Raw genomic sequence first — 27,206 nt, forward strand, 5'->3', positions numbered from 1 at the left:
GAGCTACAGTAGCTCGTCTGTTGGATCGGACCACACGGGCCAGCCTTCCCTCCCCATGTGCATCAATGAGCCTTGGCCGCCCATGACCCTGTCGCCGGTTTACCACTGTTCCTTCCTTGGACCACTTTTGACAGATACTGACCACTGCAGACCGGGACACACCCCACAAGAGCTGCAGTTTTGGAGATGCTCTGACCCAGTCGTCTAGCCATCACAATTTGGCCCTTGTCAAACTCGCTCAGATCCTCAAGCACGCCTATTATTCCTGCTTCTAACATCAACTTTGAGGATAAAATGTTCACTTGCTGCCTAATATATCCCCCCCATTAACAGGTGCCGTGATGAAGAGATAATCAGTGTTATTCACTTCACCATCATAACATCATAACCATCATCACTTCACAGTCATAATGTTATGCCTGGTTGGTGTATATAAATATATAGCCACAAACATCTCAGCTATGTTTTGTGTGTGTGTGTGTGTGTGTGTGTGTTTGTGTTTCAGCCTCAAAATCTGCTGGCAGGTGCTAGCACAGGTGTATAAATCTTTTATAATCTATTTTTATAACAGAAATGATATGCGTCCAACTTTGTAGTAACAGTTTAGGGATGGTCTTTTCCTGTTCTTCAGGTTTAAGAAACTTAAGTGTCCTGCTCAGTTCCCTGACCTCAGTCCCACTGAACTGCTTTCTAACCAACAAACATACCCAGCCATATACATGCTCTGTTGACTAAAAAGGCACAAATTCCCACAGACATACTTCAAAATCTTGTGAGAAGCTCTCAGAGAAGTGGCTGTTGTTATAGCTGAAAAGATCACATGGATCACATCACTGTTTTATTACCATTTGTTTTTTAAACGAGATCTCCAACAGACTCATGGTCAGGTGTATTTATACCTAATCTGCACTTTTGAACATGAAACGAAATGATTAAGGTCCTAATAATATTGTCAGCTTATTGCGTTGCATTTCAGATTTCTTCCTCTAGAGGACGCTGTGAACTAGACATTAAAACCAGAGCAGAATTACTGCAATGCCTCCTCACCCTTTGTCAACATGTCATATAATAAAGTCTTTTATATTTAACACGGGCTGGGTACCATTCATGGGGGGGGGGGGGTCCATTCTCAAACATTCCTGCCTTATCAGCAACTAATGGGATCACTGACAGATCTTAACTTTACGCAAAGCTAGTAAGTGGAATATGTTTATTTATCATTTTGGCATCTGTATATGGGGGGGGGGGGGGGGGGGCATTTAGAGCATAGAACTAAAGAATTAGAATGGTCATGATGAAGACCAGAACACTGACCCATAAACTCTGATTTAAAATAATAATAAACTCTATCCTCACTCATCCAGGTTTTTCATATTTAATACTAATACAACAGGTTTCTGTTTGTTGTTGTTTTCCAGGGTTCCAGGGTTTGAATCCCAGTGATGCTCTTGGGTGTCTACGTACAAACATGACTGGCTATGTTTAAAAGTGAAAACCAGACCCACCGTGACCCTGACCAGGATAAAGCACTCAGGATTAAGCTAGAATATCTCTTTTAAATTAAGGCAGCAGTGCAGCAGCTGGTAGAGTGGGTGCAGCTCATCCACATTGCTCTGGGTTTGATCCTTGATTGTGCTCCCTGTTGTTGAGTTGAACATGTTCTCACCGTGTCTACATGGCCGTCAGTTTTCTTTCAGCCTCCCAAATAAAAGCAGACGGTAACTGAAGTCTGTTCTTCCCAGATGTGAGTAATCGAATTGCCAGTCCATCACAGTGCAGACAAACACACACACACACACACACACACACACACACACACACACACATTTATAAGCGCGTGTCCCATTAGGAATAGAATCTGTTATTTTGTAAATGTGCTTATAATTAAAAACCTCAAAACTTTTCCCGGTTGTGAAGTAAAACACGAACTCGTTAGAAAGCCAATCAAGCGTTTTATTGACACATCATCTGTGTGACGCAAACTGAATAAATGCAAATAACAGCATCAGATGTATATATATATAATTGATATAATTGTCACACATAACTAATGTTAACACATGCTGACGCTAGGGACTCTTGTTGTTCACGAGTCATTTTTTGTGAGCCATGAGTCCGAGTCAAATCTGAAGTCGCTGTTTGTGTGACTTGCCCATCTCTGCCCAGGCCTTTCGCCTATGAGGCGACAGCGCTACCCACTGCACCAATGTGCCACCCTGAGTGAAAATGAACGACAAAGTAAATTTAGTTGACGTGTGAGTTGGGTTTTATTTAGTTGAATTTGTGCGATTGTTTATAAAGGCTGGGTTCAGTTTTAGCTGTTGAGTTTTAGGAATGTCTGATCTTATAAAAGAATGCATGATTCACATGAGTATCGCATCGGCCTCGTCATTCTGTCCATGGAATGTACAAAATCTTTATCGTATCATGACCGGCCTACGAGAACCTTATCTGTACGTGTGTCGAGTACAGCACAGCATAACTAAATGTTCTATAATGTTTTCCTGTCTTTGTTTTTAGCTTTATATTTACACAGTGCTGTTGTTTCCAGCCTAACAGAGCTAATCTACAACTTATTTATTTTTTTATTGTTGAAAAGCCATTAATAAGGTCCTAGGAATGTACCGAAACACAGAAGGAGCCATTTTAACAACCAGTTTTGTGCTAGGCGTAGGTTTCATATCATTCTTCTGCTGGAAGATCTAACTCTAAATCTAGTTTTATTTAAATCTCCTGATACTTTATGGAGTCCATGATGAGTTTTTTTCAACCCCAAATGATCACACATTTCCCACCATACAGTACACACAGTTACAGTTACACGGTTTGTCATTATACGGCGCCCCTGGAGCCATGAGAGTTAAGAGTTTTGCTGAAGAGCCCAACAGTGGCTGCTTAGCCAAGCCGGGTTTCGAACCCACAACGTTTGGGTTATCATGAGATAAAAAAAGAATTTCATTGCACTGTACATGTGTATTTGTTTAAACAGTATGACAAATAAATGCATTTTAGTCTATTGTGCCCATGTGGATTTGGCATGTTCTCCCTGTGTCCCCCTGTGTGAACGTATCCTTCATGTACTCTGATTTCCTCTCATCTACTAAAGTCATGCTGGTAGGTGAATTGGTTTCTCTAAATTGCTCTTAGGTGTAAGTGAATAAGAAACTGTGTGTATGTTTGTGTGTGTGTGTGTGTGTGTGTGTGTGTGTGTGTGTGTGTGTGTGTGTGTGTGTGTGTGTGTGTGTGTGTGTGTGTGTGTGTGTGTGGGTGGGTGTGTGTGTGTGTGTGTGGTATGTGTGGCACGTGGCGCAGCTGGTTGAGTGGGTGGTGCACAGTAACACTGGGACTTTGGACCTGGGTTTGTTCATTACCTTGGTTTAGTATTTAATGCAGTTATACAATATAGCACTGGCAAAACTCTGACCGAATATGGTCATACTAATTAAGCTTATTGAATTAAAAACTGATTGAGTATGGGTGAGAAGTTTTGTATGTTCTCCACATAGGTCTCCTCCCAACTCCTAAAACATGCAGAGGGTGTATTGGCTATCTAAAACTGCCCCTAGACCAGTGGCGGCTGCTGGTCTTTCAAAGAGGGGAAGCTCATTGTCGGCTTCCATCATAAAATTTGTCAATTTATTTATATATAAATGTATAAATTCTCCCCTTTGTTAGTTTTCAAGAAAATGGCATGAAATGGGTTGCAGTTTGTCTATCGACTTCACTCGCAAAATCCGCGATGGGACTGAAGCTCCTAGTGATAGCTGTCAATCAAAACGGGATTCAGCCTTTCGACTGATCCTCCAATCATCTTGCAGAAGCTCAGCGTCCAGACCCGCCCACAGCTCCATTCACCCCCAGAGACGCTCAGCGTCCGGGGGCGAGACAAAATCGTGGCATTTATCTAATGACCGGCGAGTTTCGAAGTCCCGCCCATGCAGCCCCATAGAAGCAAAGAGACGCTCAGCGTCTGTGGGTAAATGCATTGACGCTCCGGGAACGTATGAGTTAAGTTAACAAAATCGAGTCGATTTGTGATAAGTAGCTGATTCTGAACGAACTCGTCTTCAAGATGAACGTGTTCTAACGCATTTGTAGTCAATGAAATGTTAACACAACTGTACATATTTCACCATTTAATTTTTGACATTTTAGGGGAAGCTGAGCTTCCCTTGCAGTCTTAGAGAAATCGCCACTGCCCTAGACCTACATTTACATTTTCAGCATTTAGCAGACACTTTTATCTAAAGTGACTTACAGTACTGTGACAGTATACTGTCTAAGCAATTAAGGGTTAAGGGCCTTGCTCAAGGGCCCAACAGTGGCAACCTGGCAGTGGTGGGGCTTGAACCAGTGACCTTTCGATTACTGGTCCAGTATCTTAACCACTAGGCTACAACTGCCCTTACTTAAGCCTAGACTTGAGTAAGTGAATGGTCATGTGGGGGCCCTACAATGAATTAGTGCCGTGTCCAGAGCACCGGGGTATTCCAGATGTGTGCCCAGTGCTCTAGATCAGCACAAACTTGACTAGAATGAAGTGGTGAATCAGGATGAATGATGTGCAAATAATTTAAAGTGGATTTTACCCATCTACCCCTCTAAGTAAAATTAGAGACATTACTATAATTACCGGTGTAAACATGAATCTGAATCGTACTTAATCGGCTGCAGGTAAATTATATGAACGGTGGGCACCCACTCAAAGCACTAGCCCACCACCACTACTGAGATCTTGAGCTCAGCGAGATCCGAATTCCGGCTGGTGCTATTGACCTGGCTGGGCATCCAAACAAACAGACATATCTGGCTGTGCCTGAGGGAGTAAGGGCAACTGGGCTTTATTGTCTGTGTACAAGTGTGACCTCTACTGTCAGGTTGAGGTGCCTACACCAGGGTAAGGTGTTTGTGGAGGTCATGGCGTGTTTTTCAATAATTGGTACAGCTCTCTCAGAGACTCCGCCACTGGCAGGTGAAAAGACTGAGTGAGGGGTGTACACTATATGGTCAAAAGTATTTGGACACCAGACCATGATATATAAAAGAGTGACTTGTATGTGATCATTATGCGAAGGCATCTCACAAGACTTTAAACTATGTCTGTGGGAATTTGTACCCGTTAAGTCAGAAGAGAACTTGTATGGCTGGTCAAGAAAACCTCGACTGATGTTCCAGTTTATCCCAAAGCAGTGGGGCTGAGGTCAGGGCTCTGTGCAGGACACTGAGCTTTTCTTCATGCCTTTATAGAGCTTGCTTTGTGCACATGCAGGGAAAGCAAAGGGCCTTCCCTAAACTGTTGCTGCAAAGTTAAATAAATAAAGAGTAGAATGCTGTCAGACATAAAAATTCCATGACAGTAATAACAGGCGTGAACCTGCGTTGAAACGATGTCTTGCGTGCAGCACACGTGCTTACTCAGCAGGTAACACATCAGGGCAGGTAATTCAGGCTCTGGACTGGAAATACACTGGGGAAGGGCAACGTGTTAAAAGGTGCAGCAATGGGCCCGGCTTGTCAGACTAGTCCCAAGTGTGAAGATAAACACATTCACATGTCAAGAAGCCACGCCAAAACAAGCAACACCTACAGCTGATTGCGCACAACGTCACGTCAAATTAACCTCATGTTCTCTAAAGTAACCGCATTATTTTAAGTGGAGTTTGTAGTATAAACATAAAGCTGTAAAATGTAAACGATGGGCCAAACAGGAAAAATTAAATCCTGATGGTAGATTATTATATACTGTACATACTGCTACAAATCCATACACACATAAACATTTGAATATGTTTTTCTCAAATACAGTGGTAACCTTGTAACTCAACGTTCCCTAAACTCACTGCCCTTTGTTGAGAAATTTGTGCCCTTAAACTCAACGTTTCCCTTAAACTCAACGTGTTTGGTTTGTTTTTTAAATTTTTTGATTTATTTAATTTTAAATTAACAATGAACAGTCGCTTTGTTCAGTGCTCGGCTTGATCGGTGTGGTAAAATGTCATCAAAGTGTGAATATGAGACAAATTTGCATTTGTGTGGAATAACCATCGAATCCACTCTGAAAGCTCCACATATATCTGTGTTTAGCTGGATTTTCCTTCTGTTTCACTTTTAAACTTGTGTTACAGCTCGGGGTTCTGAGAAATTGTAAGAACCATCTTTTTATTTCAGCGATTTTATATCATATTTGTGTTATTTTCAGTCTATAAGTGTCAAAAACAACCCCATTATTTTATATTAGTCTAAATTATATGCAAGTCCACGGGACCATGGAACACATTAACAGGTTTCTCAAAAATCCTTATGGGAAAAAATACCTTGAAACTCAACGCCAGTCCCAGAACCAGTTGACAGTACCACTGTAACTCTAATTATTAAAAAAAGTATTTGGACGCCCCTTCTAATTTTTGAATTCATGTATCTCAGCCACAACAATCGCTAACAGGTATAATAAATCAATTACATAAAGGAAATGATATGCTTCCGACTTTGCTTTGCAACAGTTTAGGGAAGGCCATTTAATGATATCTGACAGTCTGAACAAATTTAATGTCATCACCAAAAAATAAATAAATAATATGAATTGCTTCATGGATTTTTTTTTTTACAAGCAAGACTCATAAAACCCAGAATAAACTAATAAAATCTCAAGACTGCTGTGATGTTCGTGTCCCTAATGTTCTTATGTTTTTGTTGAATATTTGTAGTTCAATATTACCATTTAAAAATCTAGCTTAATGGAAAAAGAGCTGATAAAGGAACTTAAATATTTAAAAAAATAAATACATTATGCCATGATTAAATAGGAATTATTCACCAAAAGCTAATTAAAATGCCACTGTGACCATGCACTCATTTCTTTATCTTCCTCTTCTGTTTGCTAAAGGTTATTGCGTAATACCTGACCCTTGCTAATATCAACAACATGAATTCTGCCTTTGTCAGCCTTCTGAAATCAAAACTTCCTTTATTTATCTACACAAATGTGTGTTATTCAAATCAAAGTTCAGTGCCTAACACTGCCAGTAATAAAAAGATAAAACCCTTTTTGAGTTGCATTTTGTTACTGTTAACACTGTTCCAGGATATTACAACCAAAACATGATCTTTTTTATTGCATTTGTATCAAACACTTTGTCCTGATCAGGTTTGTGAGGGTCCGGTTTCTTCAGAATCACTGGGTGCAATGCAGTAACACACCTCAAACCGGATGGTAATCTATTGCAGGGAGTCGCCATTCCTGCTTCCCTTAGACATAGCCAATCATGTCTGTGTAGACAACAGTAGTTTACTAGTGTATAAAAACACGTTTTCTGACATAAATTGTAATTGTAGAGTTAGTTTTAATCTTGTGCAACTCATTGCCTCAGGCCAGTCGGGCATCTAAACAGTTATGATCAGCTAAGTCTGGGATAGCAGAGCCTTTGCGATGGATTGGCGTCCTGTGCAAAGTATTTCTACCTCGTGCCTAGTGTTTCCTGGTGGAACAGCTTCTGCTGTGACCATGACCAGGAGGGGTGGCACAGTGGCTTAGTGGGTAGAACTGTCGCCTCACAGCAAGAAGGTCCTGGGTTCGCTTCCCAGATGGGGCAGTCTGGGTCCTATCTGTATGGAGTTTGCATGTTCTCCCAGTGTCTGCGTGGGTTTCCTCCCACAGTACAAAGTTGTGCAAGTGAGGTGAATTGGAGATACTAAATTGTCCATGACTGTGTTTGATATTAAAAACTTGAACTGATGAATCATGTGTAACCAGTAATTATTTGTCCTGTCATGAATGTAACCAAAGTGTGTAAAACATGACCCTAAAGTCCTAATAAATCAATAATAATAAATAAGGGAATGGACCCTGACCAGTGGTAGATGAAAATAAGAAAAAAACATCAAATTTAGTTTAAAAATGTGTCGAGTTTTTGAGTAATAGATATTTGGAGTCAAATGAAACAAGATACAAATAATCACAGTATTTTACTCAGAACTAAAAGAAAAACCAATGGTTTATTTATTTATACTGTAGTAATACCTGACCTGAGCTTTTCCTGTAACCTGTTCACTACACCTGTGCACGTCAGGCCCCTCCCGTTCACCTCTGATTGGTTGAAAGCTGCAGTGGGCGGGCTTATGTGCTCTGTTTCAGGCTGTATGGTGAACTGTAGTGTACAGAGGTTAATCAGCTGGAGATTTGCTGAGATTTGTGTTTCGTGTTGCTCTACAGACTCTCACAGCAGAGTCGGTGTAACTGTGTGTGAGCTCAGGTGAGACGCTCAGGACAGGTGTGGTGCTTCACTCAAGTATCAGCGGCTTCTTTCCACACAGGTAAGCACTTCTGCTTCAACATCAACACTTTAGAGAACTTTTTCCTGACGACTCTAAGTGTCTTCTTGACCTCTGTGTTATCATGTTATCGTTATAAAACTCGCACTTTGTACTCAAAACAAATATAGAGTAGATACTGTTCAACAGACTGGAATGGTGTCAGGTTACACACACTGGTCTGTGTATGTGTGTGTGTTAGTAACACAAAATACCTGCGAGCTGAAATTGTTTGGCTGAATACCAGATGTATCTCTGTTTCAAAAGCACTGCGGTGTGAGGGTGTAAAAGATCTGATTTATACTTAATGCACTTGATACTTAGGGTGGGACTTTCTTTTAAACAAAGGATCACTTTTTTAAGATTGTCATTGCTTTGAAAATACTGTTTTAACTGTTAGAAACAAGGTAAAAATGATTTGCTTCAACAATGCAAGCAAGCAAGTGTAACTATAAAAAACGCATGACTGGGCGGTTTAGTGTGTACTGATGAAGATCTAGAAGATGACCGACTCAAACAGCAGCAATAGATGAGCGATCGTCTCTGACTTTACATCTACAAGGTGAACCAACTAGGTAGGAGTGTCTAATAGAGTGGGCAGTGAGTGGACACAGTATTTAAAAAGTCCAGCAGCGCTGCTGTGTCTGATCCACTCATACCAGCACAACACACACTAACACACCACCACCATGTCAGTGTCACTGCAGTGCTGAGAATGATCAACTACCTAAATAATACCTGCTCTGTGGTGGTCCTGTGGTGGTCCTGACCATTGAAGAACAGCATGAAAGGGGGCAAACAAAGCATGCAGAGAAACAGATGGACTACAGTCAGTAATTGTAGAACTACAAAGTGCTTCTTTTTGGTAAGTGGAGCTGATAAAATGGACAGTGAGTGTAGAAACAAGGAGGTGGTTTTAATTTTATGGCTGATCGGTGTATTATATATATATTGTAAATTACAATTATAATCACCAAAATAATTATTATATTTTCAACATTGCCAATAATAAGCCAACAATTTGACCCCGATATGCTCCTGTATATAGGGGTCACCAGAGCGAATGTGGTCTGCATACCAGACTTGGCATGGCACCATTTTTACCCCGGATGCCCTTACTGGCACAGCCTCCTTTTTGTATTTGGGAGTTTGAGACTGGCACTGACAGCGCACTGACAGGTGCACCTCCCAAGGGCTGGGCTGTTCCCTTAGGTAACTCGTTTTGACACTCCCCCGTCTGCATCCACAGAATTGGTTGGGAGTTTTCCAAATGCAGTTATCCGAGTCGTGTTTTTAGCTGCTTTACACTTTGACATCTTGGACATTTTGACCAACCAATTGCTAACTGAACTGCCGTAGGATTGCAAGAACATACCAGTGAACACTGGCCACAACATTATACAGGATGCCAGTCCATCGCAGTTCACCACATACCCATTTACTAACCCACACCGGTCAGATCCTTTCTGCACCCTTTTGGGAGGTGGGAGGAAATCCTTTAGAAAAGATTTTTACAGAACAAATCAAACTCTTGGAGGCCTCTTGAACCCTGTTTTAGGCCAGCCTGGAGATGTGCAGCACCCACACTACTTTCGTTTTTGTACTGTGCTGAAGCTGGATGGCTTTTCCCTTGTTATTATATTCAGGCTTGGTACCAGGACTGAGAGTGCACTGACAAATGCACCTACCAATGGCTGGACTGTCCGGCTACCCCCTCTCAGACATAGTCAATTGGGTCTGTGTAGCAGTGCTGGGATTCAAACACCGGATCTCAGTGGTCATGGGCTCATATATTGTACTACTGCACCACCTGAGTGCCCCAATAATGATAATAATAATGATAATTAGCTTCATTTTAAAATGTATTATTTAAAATAACCTTTCACAATTTTGGCAATTGAATTTTAGCTTTTTTTGGTTATAAAAGCTCCATGGATTTGTACAGTACACAAGATTTACATCCACATCCACATGTTTGGAACACAACAGAGGAAAGAATTCCATAGAAACTTGTTTTTGATCACTTAAATAAAGAAAAAAGCCCCCTGGAGAAGGTGTTTTTGATTATATACGACACAGATCAAGTTATCCGGCCCAGTTGAGTCATTCAAGCCCAACAAGAATCGTGTTCTGGAACTATTTTACCGTAAATGAATCATGTGTGTAGCAGAACGTGGACAGAATAATAAAGAACAAAGATTTCTGGAGCACAGTTGAATCTTCCAGCAGGACAAAGTTGCCAAAAGCACAATAGACCTGTTTTGAAAGGCTAAATCAGGTTAAAATTTGGCTTCTGGAATGACCTAACCTCAACTCTGCCAAAAATATGTAGACTGCATAAAATGTCTATGCCTGTTAGAGCCAGAGTTGTGACATAAGCTTGTCGATGACTGTTGAAGAAAGAGCAAAGGGACTCGAACCCAAGTCCCGAATATTTACTGTACTTCTTGTATTTTTATTAATAAATCCTCAATTAACTTAAATTCTTAAACATTTCTGGAACAAAAAAGTCCCGGACACATACAGCTGCATTCCCAAAACTATCAGACACACTAAATAGCCAAAAGTATGTAAACACCAGGCTGTGAGCTTCTTTTACAGCCCGTTCTGAAATCATTTGTGATATGAAATTGATATGAAGTCCTTTCTCCACTTTTTTGTTAAAATATGAACCAGAATTTTGGAGTGTGTAGGAGGGAATTTTTTGTTTAAAATTTGTTTAAAAAGAGCTCTTGCTCACAACTGACACTTTAGGTCATCCTACCGGTGTTCAGTAACATTTCATTTTGTTTCAGGGTAGCTCAGTGGTTAAGGTACTGGACTAGCAATCAGAAGGTTGATGGTTCAAGTCCCACCGTTGCTAAGTTGCCACTGTTGGACCCCTGAGCGAGGCCATTAACCCTCAATTGCTTGAAATATTGGATAAAAGCATCTGTTAAATTCTGCAAATGTAAAATTCTTTTTTGTTGTTTACCACTGCTTTATCATGGTCAGGGTGGGTCCACCTTCCCCAGTGTTTAACCCTAACTGTCCAAATATTATCATCATCATCATTATTTTCATAGTAGTGGTAGTAATGTGATGCACCAGTGTTTGCCACTGTTGGGCCCTTGAGCAAGGCCCTTAACCCTTGATTGCTTAGACAATATACTGTCACAGTACTGTAAGTTGCTTTGGATAAAAGTGTCTGCTAAATGCCGTAATTGTAAATTAATAATTAATAATGTGCCTATGTTTAATTTTCAATAAATTTGCAGCCCCATCCAACAGCACTTAGAGACGTACAGACATGTTTCAGTGTGTCAGTGTGTTTTCCATCACATGCGCATTAGTGATATCAGTTCTGACAGTACACTGATGTTCACAGCAGGATGATCGTGAAGAAACTGCGTCATTTTCACCGGTCTGGTTTTGCATGAGCTCTAAGTGTCTGTGTATCCGTTAGGAAAGATTTAATCCAGGAGAGTCACAGTACTTAAAAATAGCCTGTGCTGGCCGTGCTGCTAGGTGTGTGTATGTGTTTACTGTTAATCATTGACCAGTTCTGATGACCAACCCCAGTTTCAAAGCAAATGTTTTACATTCCTCTTAGCTCTGGTTGTGTTATCTAAGTAAATCTACACTATTTTGAATAGAGTATGATCCGTGGAACTGGAATTACAAGTCTTTTTGTAATGTAATATTATTATAGGCTGGATTCAGGGTAATGTCTTCCCAGAAATGTAGTTTTTGCACCATAAGATGAACAACATGCCAAACAAAAATGCCATTTTGATTATTCAGTGCAACATGCAATACCTTGGAAATGATAAAGGAGGTGAATATTTTATTACACCAGCACAATTATGTTACTGCAATATACACTCACTGGTCTCTTTATCAGACACAACATACTAATTCTGGTTATGATCAATCCTTGTGTTACAAACATTCCTTTCATATGTCGGTCCATGTTGACAAGATTACATGACCTAATTGATGCAGGTGCTCTGTTTTATTCAAATCTGATGCCTGGAGAGGCCACTAAAATACACCTAACCCATAGTCATGATCATTAAACTACAGTAGTGTAAGATGCTTTGTGAAATTGAGCATTATCATACTGGACATAGTCATGATAAGATGGTAAACTGCGACCATAAAAAGATGCACATGGTCAGTGCAGGATTTATAGTCAGTGTTCCAATGCAACCCAAAGATGTTTAATAGGGTTTAGACAGGTTCTCCTCACCAGACCTGCAAACCATGTTTTGGTTGCACAAACAGAAAAGGGCTTTTCCCAAACCAAATCTTATATTGTTATCTCTCTATATTTATATTTTCTTTATGCATTTTCTCCCCTTTTTCTGCCTTTTAGCGCGTCCAATTGCCCGATTGCGTCATGCTTCCTCTCCACCAATGCCGATCCCTGCTCTGATTGAGGACAACAAAGCTAACCCACGCCCCCTCTGACACGTGGGCAGCAGCCGTATGCATTTTGTCACCTACACTTTGACGAGTGCAGTGCGGATCAGCCCTGTGTACGGAGAGACACACCCTGATCCGCACTCTTTTTCCCGTCTCTGTGCAGGCGCCATCAATCAGCCAGCAGGGGTCGTAATTGCATTAGTTATGAGAGAGACCCCATCTGCACAACAGGCCAATCGTTGTTCATGTGGCTGCTCAGCCCAGTCGGCAGGCAGAGCTAAGACTCGATACGATGTATTTGAGATCCCAGCTCTGGTGTTATATATATTGATATCTCTTTAATTTATCAATTTATATAATTTTTACAAAAGTTAACAATGTTTACACAATCAGGTAGACCAAAAGTGACCACACCATTGGAAAACCATCTCATAACAGCAACGTCTGCTCAGATACAGAATGTGCTGAGTTTAGAGCAAGCTGCTCCAATTATAACAAAATACAGTATAATAGATAATTACGTTATTGCTTAGTGATAGATGACTGTTATGATAGATAATTACGTTATTGCTTAGTGATATATGACAGTTATGATAGACAGCTATGTTATTGTTAGTGATAGATGACTGTTATGTAAGGAGAGGAACCAGAGAGATTGATTGAACCAGAGAGATAGTGTATTAAAACTATACTGAAGCATGGTGGTGGGAATATTCACGTCTAGGGGTGTTGTGTCTGCTCTAGAGTGGGGTACCTGAACAGAATCGACTACACCCTGACAAAGGAGAAGTACCACTCCATTCTTCAAATACATGCTGTACTACATGCAGCAGGATAGTGACCCAAAACATCTCAAAGCTTTGAAACAACAATCAGAAGACTAAAGATCAAAGAGCGCTGACTGTCATGAATGTTTCCCACAGTCATCTGACCAAAACCCCATTGAACATTTATGTGGGGCAGCTGAAGAGAGAGAAAACCAAGTGTTCAGTAACATCATGAGCTGCTCTTTGGAATATTGGGAAATCATGCTGGGAGAACATGGATCACTAGATTTTACACAGACCTGCAGGGTCCATGCCAGCTCCAGTGCATGCTGTCATTATAGTAAAAATACTAATAAATTCAAAAATATATATGTGAATTGTTTAACAGTTTGACTTGTTACTGTTATACCAGTTTTATGCATTAAATTTGACCAGCCATGAATATTTTACACCTTCCAGTATGACTTAAAGCATTTCAAGATCTCTTAGTTTTTTTAAGATTCCAAAATATGTATTTCACATAGGAACATCCCAAATACCAGCCTATATTAAGATACAACCGATGAATGTATGCCCCTAAAAATAACTCATACTCCCTTTACAACCTCCTTAATCTTCACAATTCAGTTCCATGAGCAATTAACTTCTATTGAAACCTGACATAAACGTATCCAAATCCTGCTGCATGACATCATTTGTTTCCCCTCCGTCAGACTCCTTCGTCCGTCCTTTTTTATGACATGAAAAAAAAAGACTAGCGTGTCAGAACGTAACCAGAAACGAGAAGGACAACTTCACGCACAATAACTTTCCAAGACTAATATGATCAGGTATGTGCAGGCGGAGACCTGCTCCATCGCCCTACCCACTCGCTATTCAGGTTCACAGGGAGGACTAAACAGCTTCATCTCTTTGTGCATCTTTTAATGACGTCTGACTTCTCTTTCAATTAACAGGGTTTAACGAGGCAACATTAAAGCCTTTGGCATGCCGAAGAACTTGAAAACCTCTCTGTCGTGAACAATGTTCAGCATTCAGGCTTGTTTTGTGTTCCATAAAGCTCTGTCCTCTCCCAGCCTGAACTATTGAAGAGAACTGGATATGAACTTGATTCACTTGTTTTATATGGTACCACCCACAAGAGCTTAAAATCATTCTAATATTATAATTTAATCGTTCTTTGTGGATATTTATTAGCGAGAAATGAGAGGTTTGAATCCTCTAGGATACAAACTTGTATTTATACAACAACATTCAAGTTCACGTTTACGTTCAAGTGGCTTTATTGTCATTTCAACTATGTACAAGTTCATACTGAATCAAAACAACATTCCTCCAGGACCAGGACCAGACCAGGGTGCAACACAATACAAGTGGAAACAATCCAATACAGTACAGTAAATACAGGCACAGTGGTATTCTAGTAGAGCTTTGGGTTATTAATCGGAAAACTGAGGGTTTAAATCCCGGCTCTGCCATGCAGACAGTGCATGCCGTACAATGGCTGACCCTGCGCTCTGACCCCGTACTCTGACCCCAGCTTCCAAACAAGCTGGAATATGTGAAAAAAGAATTTCATTGTACTTTACTCATGTATCTGTATATATGGAATATACATGACAAATAAAGACGTTCTGTTCTTCTACAAGGTACATTTTTGGACCTACAAAAGTGAGGGGACGGGACACCATGGGTGTGATTGTGTTTACACAGGCTCTATCCTGAACCACATCCAAACATAACACATGCTGTTGTAATGATATGTCAAGGATGTACTGATTATACTACAGTACTATAGTTAGTACTAAAGGTGCAGCGCGTTATTTAGAAAATTGCAGAATTGCATGACCTAATAATCCAGTCCGAGCAAGCGCCCAGATTTTGGAGTGTACAGGTTCGGCAGTCCGTGGATTTATATTTGTAAACTTCTATTGCTAAGCACAAAATCTTTACCAGTTTGGATTTAGAAGGTTTTGTTTCACCGTAAGCTACAAATTAGTACAGAGCAGTTTAAACACTTAGGTAAGAATGTAGCCTGACATCTGTGATGGGCGCAGTCAGGTTTGGGACGTCCAGCCCTTCTGACACCTTTCATTTTAACAAAACAGAGGAGCCATGGAGCGTAATGGGACATATGATTTTTTTTAAACTCCTTCATGCATCTCATTGGTGTTGTTTTTTTTTTAGCCCAGATGTAGTGAATTGTTTTCCTATGTAATTGCAAGAGACCAACACCAGAAGAGGTTTTAGAATGACAAACTTTGAAAATCAGTGGGACCAAGTTGTATGTTCCAGATGCTGCAGTGGACATACAAAACCCTAAGAGGGGAAGGTACCCTAGACAAGGGACTGGCCAAACTCCCCTTACAGTCAACCACTTACTAACAAAATGTGAAGCACCACATAGCACCAACTATAAAGGACATTTTTACTCAAACCAAAGCTGAAATTGTACTCAACTTCTGGGAGGACTATCAGGACCTAAAGCACGCATCTGATACCCCCACCATACCACCACCACTACCATTCCCACCAGGAAAATGGTCTATGAGTTGTCCTTGGTGTTAAATCTCCAGTAATTCCCATTCAACTGGGAGAAAATTCAACATTTTACTGATTCCATCTTAGTTTAACAATAGATGTGTAAGTCCTTTTCACCTTAATATTTTAACACTGTGCACATTTTAATGATTTGTTTGTCTCTGTTCCTACAGTGTGGTAACGTTCCTCTGAAGCAGCATATCTGTAGCATATCGTCCGGACTACCCACCAACATTCCCCATGTGCAGAGCCAATGTATAACTCCTGGCAATGTGGCGTCGGATCAGGATCTCCAGTCATTATGAATAGTGCAGGAAGCTGTGACAGCATGATCAGCATCAACTCCGGCTACGTAAGTTCCTTTGCACTGCATTTATCGTGAAATAGAGCTGGTGGAACCTGGTCCACCCTGACCCTGATCAGGATTAAGCAATATACACAGGTTTTAAAATATTATCTTTCATTTTGCACTGTGTAGAGTGACGACAGTATGGAGCACCTCTCTCCTGAGGAACGGGCATGCCTTATGTTCCTGGAGGAGACCATCGAGTCTCTGGAGGTAGAGGACGACAGCGGCCTGTCGAATGATGAACCAGAGCGGCCACCTCTGCCCAGCAAAACGACACACCTCGGCTCCAGTAACCAAACTGGTGAGTACCAACCTCTGCATACAATGTCATTTTCCTCCTAATCTAGTCGTATTCAAAAAACCACTCAAATGCAACATGGGTGTTTGTGTTCCATTTTAACCTAGTATGTTAGATATGCAAATAAGAACCAGAACCTAATTAGCTGCACCTCTGCTACAGGCTAAAAGCTGTAAATCTGCCTGCCACTCCTCAATAGTGAATCTGCACAGAAAAAAAGGGGGTTTTGTAAACTGCTACTCATTGCATGAGGCACTTTTTGAAATAAATAAATTGAGGGAGTCTGCTAAGCCTTCACATGCGTTATTGTGATTCTTCTATAAATGATCATACAGGTAGCAAACAGAGGTAAACTACAGACGTACAGAGTACATTTTTCATTCATTTTATTTATCATCTGCTGTATCCTGGTCAGGATCACTGCAAGTATATTACACCAGTTTCAAACACTTCAGAACCCCTCCCACCCCCAAACCCCCTTCCTGTGAGATTTGAACCCAGATCTCGGGGGTAGTTGTCAAGCATAAAAAATGATTTTTCAAAAGAAATAGGCTTACAACACCTTATTAAAGGAAAAAACAACCTGTATAACCTGCTGAATGCTCATCACACTGAAGCATTCATATAGAATTCCCTAAATACACAAATACAACAACTACACGTCTGAAACCATAAAAGATCCTCATCCACGCCAACACAAGACATGTTCTAACTTACCTTGAGCCATAAAAATAAAAATGAAAATATAAAATAAACCCTAGATATAAATACGGAAAACAAAGATATCAAAATATAAGTGGTGGCAGTTGTAGCCTAGTTGTTAAGGAACTTGACTAGTAATCAGAAGGTTGCTGGTTCAAGCCCCACCACTGCCAGGTTGCCACTGTTGGGCCCTTGAGCAAGGCCCTAACCCTTGATTGCTCAGACTGTATACTGTCACAGTACTGTAAGTCGCTTTGGATAAAGGTGTTTGCTAAATGCTGAAAATGTAAATGTAAATATAACACCCGGTCTGCTATAAATTACACAGATATGTGTTCTACATGGTGTTAAATAAATTAAATAAAGAAATAAGCTTAGTATTTGACTTAGTTCTCTCAAATATGTTTTAATTAAACTACAGTACTGTACTTTCAGCATCCTTATTTAAATTAAAACCCTTGTGTTTATGTTCCTACGACCAAAGCAGCTAATTCCTTTAACATCTATTAACTTGGACTGTGATCAGCAAACACACACAGTACCATGATTTACTTTTGCTACCTGTAAAAAGAGTAACTGAACAGCTAATGCCATCAAATATCAGCAAGTAATGTGTGTATTATATTCTTCACGGTCACATAACTCGACGTTTCAGGTGTTTGCTTAATTGTTTACTTATTTATTATTTATTTTGTACGCCTACATTCATGGTTATGACCAGAAGGCATTGTTTACACAACATACAAGCGATTTTCTGACTGCATCTCTAAACACATTGTATGTGCTACATAGTGTATAACTATTCCATAGTGCACTAGTCAGACAGAATATTTATTTATAATATTTTGTGGTGTGGAGTGCAGCCTATTTTAGTTGCTGCCATTTATCTGGACTCTGTCTTCAGAACCTCTGAGAAGGAAGTCTGGCCATGCCGTTATAGAGCTTTTTAATTAGTTCAAGTCTGCAGTTTATTCTTAAAATATGTCTCATTTTTATGCCCACTTTTATGCAAACAGGGTCAAAGTTCAGTCAGATTGAACTTTAAATCAGCAGCACCACCCAACTCCATATGAACATGGAACATGGCCAGAACCTAGATTTCCAGGACCTTAGTTCTGCACAGCATTCACTTTACCTGCTTCACCACCATGTTGCATAATATGTAAAATATTGTTTTTAAATTTGACACTTATAACTAAAAAACAAAACAAAACAAATGTTCTGGCTTACCTGTCTGATAACTGTCTCTGATTAGTCAACTTTCTGCACTTGCCTGTGTGACTGGGAGGTTTTCTAGTCTTAGTTGCTTCTTGCTTCTGTGGTGATAAGATCTTCAGTACATTTATTTACACAATTGTTTTTTTCTTTCAGAGCTCCTGGACCACGATGATCCCAACAGAATCCTGAGGAAAGACCATAAACTCAAAAATCTGCTTGTGCCAACTCCACTAGTTATTGCTAATGGCAACGCCAACCTTGTGAAAAAGCCAGCTCTTCTGGCCAGTAAACCTAATTCTCCTGCATTAAAATCCTTCCATTCTACAAATTTCCTCACTAGTGGACCTCCTAGATCTCCTTCAAGTCCTGGTGCACCTCCAAAGTCACCTTCAAGTCCTGCTGTACCTCCAAAGTCCTTATCAAGTCCTGGTGTACCTCCAAGGTCTCCTTCAGGTCCTGGCATATCTCCAAGGTCCCAATCAAGTCCTGGTGTACCTCCAAGGTCTCCTTTAAGTTATGACATATCTCCAAGGTCCCAATCAAGTCCTGGTGTACCTCCAAGGTCTCCTTTAAGTTATGACATATCTCCAAGGTCCCAATCAAGTCCTGGTGTACCTCCAAGGTCTCCTTTAAGTTATGACATATCTCCAAGGTCCTCTTCAATGTCTAAAACACCTGAATCAAATGGTGAGCTTGCTGATTTGCCACCTTCTTTTATTCCAAGGCCTCCCATAAAATCTGGCTTTTCCAATGGCGCGAATGTTAAAGAAAGTCCTTCAACAAGCTATCAGGATCCCAATCTGGACCAAAGGCACGAAAGTTCTTCATCTCAAATGGTAATGAAACTGCTTCCTCCTCCTTCCGACTTCATGGATGAGCCAGGAATTAATTCTAAAGTAAGCCCTCTGCCAACAGAACCAAGTCAACCTCAAGCCTCAAGTCAACTTCAACCCCATTTCCAGAAACAGTCGCCTCCACAAGGTATAAAAGTTCCCCATCGCTCAAGTTTTGGTATGCATGAGGTTGATGGTTCTATAAGCCCAACAACTTCATCCCCCAGAGGAATGTTGACCCCCAGCACACTAGAAAACTTGCGCAAAAAAGCCTCGATGAAAGGAGTCCCTGACAGAGTACCAGTACCTGTAGTGGTACCTCCAGCCCAAACGGTGCCTAACCAAGCAGGTTTTCTTACGTCTGGTCAGGATATACGTTCAGCACATACTGTGGACTCTGGTGAACCTAAAAGCCCACCAGCTGTGGCACCCAAACCCAAGAAACTACCTTCTAGCATTGTCTTAAAAAACCACAAAGATTCTGCACCTGGTCATTCGCTTGTTTCACCTGGTGATCGTGTGATAATGAACCCACAGAAGGTTCACACAGAAGCTTTAAAGAAACTGGGCTTGCTAAAGAGTGATGTACCAGACTCCGTCCCTGGCCTCAGTCCACCACACAGGGTCTCTCCTCGAGCGTCCTTTAATGCAAGTACTCATGCTGCACCCCCTTCTGTACAAGAGTCTTTTCCTGCAGTGCTGACAGAGTCACCTCCGCCCATACACCCTAAAAGAGGATCAAGGGAAAGTCTGTTGATTGCAAAGTCACCAAGTCAAAAACCTTTTGAGATGAAATCAGCCACACTGGAGAGACCACGCACAGATCCAAAAAGCCTCACGCTTGAGCGCTCTAACCCTTCCCGGGAAAGAAGTCAGCATGCAACAAGCAACATGGAGTTGTTGCCCGGAGAGTTGAGGAAAAATCGATCTGCCTCTGCGGGTAGCAGGAAAGACTTTGGTATTGACCAGTTGCCTTCTAATTTAAACCGAGAACCAGAGATCAGGACATCTCGGAACTCGTTACTCGCTCATCCACCTGTACAGCTGAGCACGGAATCACAGAGGTCTTTACGGTCACATGGCATCAGCGTGGTCATCTCTCCCCAAAACAAGCAGGCCCTAAAGAAACTGGGACTGATGAAAAATTAAGGATGTTTAGATGGTTTACTGGCCCATTGTGCTTCTTATGACAGAAATGCTGATCCAAGATCAGTCCTTGACATTACCTAGTAATCCGGCTGGATTGGGGCACTTTTACTTCAAGATGTAAATACAAATTGGTCTCTAATATAAAGTGTATTGGACATTCTTGTATGACAAAAGTTGCTGGGGACTTTTTAATATTATTTTTAGGTGCTGTAGGAACTTGCTTGACTGGTGGACCTTGAACAAATGGTGACTTAACAAGTGAGCTGGCTGACTTGCCACCTTTCAGATCTGGCTTTTTAGCTTCTTCCTTCTCCTTTAGCCCTTAGACCTGGATGAGCAAGCACTTACTTTCACGCTACATCCTCAGCCAGCTAAATAGACTTCAGATATGGCCACTTTTCAAACCGCTGCCAACAAGGACACCTGAACACACTTGGAGGATAAAGCCTACTTACTCTACATTCAGACCGGCAGCAAAGCAACACATGAAAGCAACCGGCTGTCATTTATTTTTAATTACAGGTGCCGATTTCCAGTGACAAGAAGCAGTGTGAACATTGGTGACACGGAGTGGGAACAATGTGGCGATGATCAATAGGAATTGAGCATTGTGCAGAGCGGTACACACTTCATCTCCACTGTTGTGAAATGTTATATTACATTTTTGGTTCCTAGATGATAGTTCCAACTAGAGATGGAAGAGAAACGTATGGTCACAGTGTCGAACTTCCACCAATAGATGCAGCGATTGCAAAGACCAGACACAGTTTTCTTTTTATGTTGACTGCACAGACAGTGATGGACTATTTAGAGATTAAATTAATAGACAATCAGTTTTCCTCCAGGATTTTTTAGCAGGAACACGTCTGATTTGTGATAAAAACTGGGTGGGAAGGAATCTGATTTGTATCTGGTTTTAGGTAATATTGTTTTTTTTTCCTATACGCTCTGTAAATAGCCAGTAAAGTACGCTGCACTGTGTCATGGCACTTTTTTCTTTCCTTGGCATCAGATAAACTTGGGCAACTAAACACGTACAGGCGAAGATGCCTGTGTAAACACAATCACTGCCAGCGTGACTGTAGGGTAACTACCTAGTAGTTTCTACTACTGTATGGAAGTTACTACTTAAAGACCAGACGTGGCACCTTTCAAACCGTTCCTTGTGTAACGCCATGCGCCATCTGAGCATGCTCTGATTAGGGTGTTAACTTCTTTTCTTCATTTTTATGAGCCTATATATCAATCCTTATGGAAAGAAATGCAATCCTTCCCAGCCAAAGCTCACAGTCAGTTGTGGTGACCTGGAGTCCTAGCCAGAGATGACTGGTATTATCAGGATTTAAACCTTTGATCTTTTGCAAAGATCAAGCCCTACATGGTGCACCACTTTACTGGAGCCTTGGAGAAAATAAAACTGTGGCGAGTATGTTGGCACGTTGGCTCATTATAAGTTTGTAAATGTATATTTTTTATGGAAAAATGCAATATTAAGGGAGGTTTTATAATGAATTGATTGTAAATAAAGGAGCTGCCATATGTTAAAAAAGTTTTATTGTAAATGACATGAAGTGGAAGCTGCTTTGCATATTCATGAACGATACGCTTTGTTTACATTAAAATCTGCTGTCCTTCAACAAACCATTGAAATGCACCAATTGTCATTTTTCAGTTTGTTTTCTTTTTGCCCCACTTTAGGACAGTGTAGGTTCTAATACCTTTACTTTGTAATAAAAGTATACTGTAGACTAATTACAGGTGCACACTGGGGTTGAAGTTCAGCGAGGAGATTTCCTAGCTTTGTCATGCCTGCTATGCCCGGAAATGATCAGATAACATGTCTCAGATGACGTGTGAGCAGGGAAATCACCGACCTGTGTTGAGTCGGGCCGGATTTGTGCAGATCAGCATATTGTTTGGAAAAATTATGAATAGGTGAATGTTTGTGTAATTAGCATTGTGTTTAATAGATGATGGTGTGACATAAAGGCATGAGCTACAACTGAAATCCAAAGTCTTTCATAGATCTAAAGGGACAAACACTAGATGACCAAAAGTATGTGGACAACGCTTCTGTTTATTAAATTCTAGTGTTTCAGCCACTCCCCGTTCTAAAATATGTGAAATCAATATTTTTTGAATATTTCAATATAATAAGACTTTGTAAAAGTTAGAAATAAATGTATTAACTGCATCACCAGTTGTCTCTATTAACATGGTCAAATAATGTTAGCCGGCAAACACTGGTGGTTGTGACCTGTTCTGTGGCATAAAATACATTTTGCTCACTGTTTCATTCATCCATTCATTTCTTTATTTATTCATCTTTATTATTTGTTTATCCTGGTTATGATCCACCTAATGAAAAACTGCCCTGTGAGGCAGAAATACCCAGTCCATTAAAATGTAATGCCTACTTACCCACCGACTCACAACCATGCAGACACAAAACGGCCTGGTTCCACTGGGGAAAACAGAACTGGCACAGTTGGTAGGTTGAGTCTAATATTGGGTGTTTATTGGCAAACAGCATCCAATAAAAAGTCTCTTTAATCTGGTCAAGATTTCAGGCTCACTTCATGATTTTAGAAACACAATGTGCTCATCCTGAAGCCTATAAAAAGAGTTATTGTGTTTCTATTACCAAGCTAGAAGAAGCAGTGCTGATCTAGGGTCAGTATGTTGTTAAATACACTGGAAGAACCTGATCTGAACTGGTTTGTGAATGCCAGTACATGGAGATCAGAGTGTGATGTACAGATCTTAAGTCATCAAGTTCCCAGTTCATTCAGGCTCTGACGTACAGGGAAAAAAACCTTCGTCATGTCCTCCAAACATGCTCATCCATGTTTTAATATCAACACAGGTACCGCATACTTCAGCTTCTTTTCATAGCTTCAGCAGGTTCCTGTCTAATCTGAGAGAAACCGGTCAAACCTGATGCCAGGCATTAGGCCTTAATGTTTTTGGGTCTGTTTTCTGTAACATTACCCTATTCTTAGCTTGTAATTTACACCTACATGCCTTTAGGATGTTCAAGGTTTCGACAGTCTTATTTTTGGTAAGAACAGTGATGACACAGATTGTAATCACAGTGGCAGAATGTAAGGGAGATTATTTTGAAGCGTTAGTGGTGATGCTGAAGTGAAAATGAAAATAAATCATATATAATACTATAAAAAAATAAAAGATATAATAAAATTAAATCAAATGTATGTTTAAAATGAAAAATAAAACTTTTTTATACAGTTGAATACATTGAATATTGTATAAAGATTTTTATGTTCAGGCTTGAGACTTGACCTGTTTTAATTAAATTTATTTTATTTATTTATTTTGTTTCAAATTAACTTTTGGTGGTGATACGGTGGCTTAGTGGGTAGCATGTCGCCTCACAGCAAGAAGGTCCTGGGTTCGATCCCCAGGTCCTTTCTGTGTGGAGTTTGCATGTTCTCCTCGTGCCTGTGTGGGTTTCCTCCCACAGTCTAAAAACATTGTCAGGTTAATTGAAGACACTGAATTGCCGTGTGTGTGTGTGTGTGTGTGTGTGTGTGTGTGTGTGTGTGTTTGTTTGTTTGTCTGCCCTGCGATGGTGTGCCATGCGCCCATTGAAAAGCTGGGATAGGCTCCAGCGAGCCTAATTGGATAGGCGGATAAGACAATGAATGAATGAATTAACTTTTGTCCAGAATTGACTTTTAATTTACAACTACTGTTTTGTTAATGTGTGTTAATGTTTCCCATCTGGCCCGCGGTAAAAAAAAAAAAAAAAATCAGATTTTTGGGTTGCAGCATCATCTAGTGGATTTAAGAGTACAATACAGCACTAGTAAATGTGCAACTCATCAAAGTTGCATTTATTTTATTTATTTATTCTATAAATGTGTTTATGCACACAGTTAACAGAAAATAAAATACATAAGTTGTTATTATCAAATACATGAAGTCCACAGTTAGGCAAGGCAGGGCAAAGTTTATTAATCCAGCGCCTTATACACAACCGTCAAGGTCAGTATCAGTCTTTGGAATTCTGAAACCTTCAGAAGTCTCTTTTACCCCTGCTAATTGAACTAAGAAAGCAAAAACTTATGAGTTTAATGCAAATAACTAATAAAATATAACATTTCCAGCCACGGGAGGAAGTTACACCATAAATTGGACCTGGTTCTGTAAAATAATCCCATATCTGGTAGCTGTTATGTCCTTGCAAAGCAAAAATCTGACCAAATGTTTTCACTCAGATGCGGCTAATAACATTGTGAATATACCACTTTATTAAAGTTGGCAGCAGGCATTGTGGGATGGAAGAAACTTTTGTCCAAATTTGTTCCAAATTGTACATTTTAACTAAAGTTTACTGGAATGGTTTAGTGAAAATGAAATATTTAATGCATAAAATATAATTATTGAATTTGGCTCTGGAGCTACAATGCTAATGTAGACAACATAGTAGTCATACTGGATTCTATATAAATAAACAAAACGTCACCTTGTAGCTAAACAGTATTCCACAAAAAATCAGATGCTGTATTTATGCTGTATAGCTTTATTTCTATTTTAAACACATTATGTGGTCAAAGAAATAGCATTTGTACCTCTGGGACCTCACGGGTGTTGGAATATTATGTCTAACAAGCTCATGGTCAGATGTCCACATACTTTTGGCCATATGTTGAATGGCAGTGGTTGTAGTTTACTTAATAGAATTGTTTGGGCACAATGACAAGAAGTAAAAGTAAAAGCAGGAAATGATGGGGCATTTCATCCCAACAATACTGTACCTACTGTTATGAAGCCTTTAGTGGAACTGGTGCCTTAAACAAAGAGAATAGAGCATTAAAAAGGCATTCATATATTCATTAATTTTCATGTTGTACCATTGCTATATCCTGGTTAGGGTCACTGGGGGCCCAGTTTCCCTGGATTCACTAGGTGCAATGTAGTAACACACCCGGACAGGATGCTGATCCATCATGAGGCCTCGGACATCCATACCAACCCAGATTTTACCAGAGTTGTACCACCTGAGCAAACCTCCTGAGGAAGGTGGATTACTTTTCAGTTCCTGATCTTTAATTATTGCGTGTTCAGTTAGACACACTGACCTTGGCTGATATTGTTGCAACTTTTCTTTTTGGTTCTGAATGATTAAGACGAACCTTTCAATCGAAAAACACCATTACAATCACATACATGTCCCAAACAAGTGCATGTAAACTTTTGACCCTGGCTGTAGCTTTTGTAAGCTTGTTTTTATGGAACGTTTTTGAATAAGATTCCAGTAACGCAAACGTCATATGCTAAATGTCTGACCATAAAAAATCCGGTATGCTTTGTTTTTGCTAATCTGTTCATTGGAGCATCTTGTTTTTAAGAACTGAGGTGACACATTAGCTGAGAAGTTGGAGAACTCTGTAAGCCCACACAAGAGGACGAGGATGATGAGTAACATTAGCGTCCTGCTGATGTGGTTTATGTCTCACAGCTGCTCCTTCCAGCCTCTCAGCATGAGGCCGCTTCCACATAAACAACAACCAAAGGCCTGTGGTTCACCAGCAATCTGCTTAATAACTCCCACCAGGCACCACGCTAATGCCTAAACAACGGCTCGGATATTTGCGGACATCATGCTGCGGCTGGCGACAGATCTAATGCTTAGTGAATTTGTGCCTCTCCTCTGTTTGTTGATTTGAGGAGGGAAGAAATTTGCATTTCAAAGATTAAGAGGTCTGTTTTGCTGTAGGACTGAGGTCGACCTCACTCTGCTGGAGCAATGATGAGAAATTAAAAACTCTAGGCTAGTTAATTCTACTTCATTAAAATGTTTGTGTGAGCGTGTATCAGTGGGTGTACTGTAGTGCACAGTGGTAGAGCTAATAGAGTGGGACCTGGTTTCATGAAGTTTCACATGTTCTTCACTTGTCTGTGTGGGTCTCCTTCAGGTAGTCTGATTTCTTTGCACCTCACAAGGTCGATTTTGCAGAAGGTGCATAAAAGCGTTGGTGTCTAATGTTTAATATTGTAAGTAGATTCGGATAGAAATGTCTGCTAATTGCTGTAAATGAAATTCATCAACGTTTTTTTAGGGCAGTGGCGGCTCAGTGTTTAAAGTACTGGACTAGTAATCAGAATGTCACTGGTTTGAGCACCACCACTACCACGTTGCCACTGTTGGGCCCCAGAGCAAGGCCTTAACCTTTGATGGACCCAACTGATTAACAGTAATTAGCTACTGTGAGTCACTGTGGATAAAGGCATTTGCTAAATGCCAATAATGTAAATCTAGCCGCTCAGGTGGCGCAGCGGTAAAAAGAAACGCGCTGCAACCAGGGCTGGATTCTGAGAAGCGTGGTATCGAATCCAGCCTTGCTTTACCGGTTTGAAGCGGAGTGGCTATATGAGCAACGATTGGCCGGTTGCTCATGTGGGGGGTGGGACAAAGAACCGGATGTGGGTCTCTCTCTGTCAGAATGCGATTGCGTTCTCTGCCGGCTGATTGGAGGCGCTTACACAGAGATGGGAGAGGGTGCCCTTAGGGTGTGTCTCTCCGCATGCAACGCTAGGTGGCGCCAAACTCATCAATGTGTGGGTGGCAAAGATGCATCTGGCTGCTGCTCGTGTTTCGGAGGGGATAC

General features: G+C 40.6%; 1 protein-coding gene across 1 annotated transcript; it reads left to right on the plus strand.

Annotated features, from left to right (window-relative positions):
• The first annotated feature begins 16,311 nt into the window (after positions 1 to 16,311).
• LOC134333926 (specifically androgen-regulated gene protein) lies at positions 16,312 to 22,673 on the plus strand. The gene is made up of 3 exons (XM_063016092.1): positions 16,312 to 16,374; positions 16,501 to 16,672; positions 18,743 to 22,673. The coding sequence occupies exons 1-3, from the start codon at positions 16,324 to 16,326 to the stop codon at positions 20,569 to 20,571; spliced, it is 2,052 nt and encodes a 683-aa protein (XP_062872162.1). The 5' UTR covers positions 16,312 to 16,323; the 3' UTR covers positions 20,572 to 22,673.
• The last annotated feature ends 4,533 nt before the right edge of the window (positions 22,674 to 27,206 follow it).

Source organism: Trichomycterus rosablanca, chromosome 19 (genome assembly GCF_030014385.1).
Source record: "Trichomycterus rosablanca isolate fTriRos1 chromosome 19, fTriRos1.hap1, whole genome shotgun sequence".
NCBI lineage: Eukaryota > Metazoa > Chordata > Actinopteri > Siluriformes > Trichomycteridae > Trichomycterus > Trichomycterus rosablanca.

Excerpts from the sequence above, each read along its gene's own strand:
- LOC134333926 (XM_063016092.1), top strand. The coding sequence starts at position 16,324 with ATGAATAGTGCAGGAAGCTGTGACAGCATGATCAGCATCAACTCCGGC. Across the intron at positions 16,375-16,500 it reads TCAGCATCAACTCCGGCTAC|AGTGACGACAGTATGGAGCA; the intron begins GTAAGTTCCTTT and ends TGCACTGTGTAG. Across the intron at positions 16,673-18,742 it reads CGGCTCCAGTAACCAAACTG|AGCTCCTGGACCACGATGAT; the intron begins GTGAGTACCAAC and ends TTTTTCTTTCAG.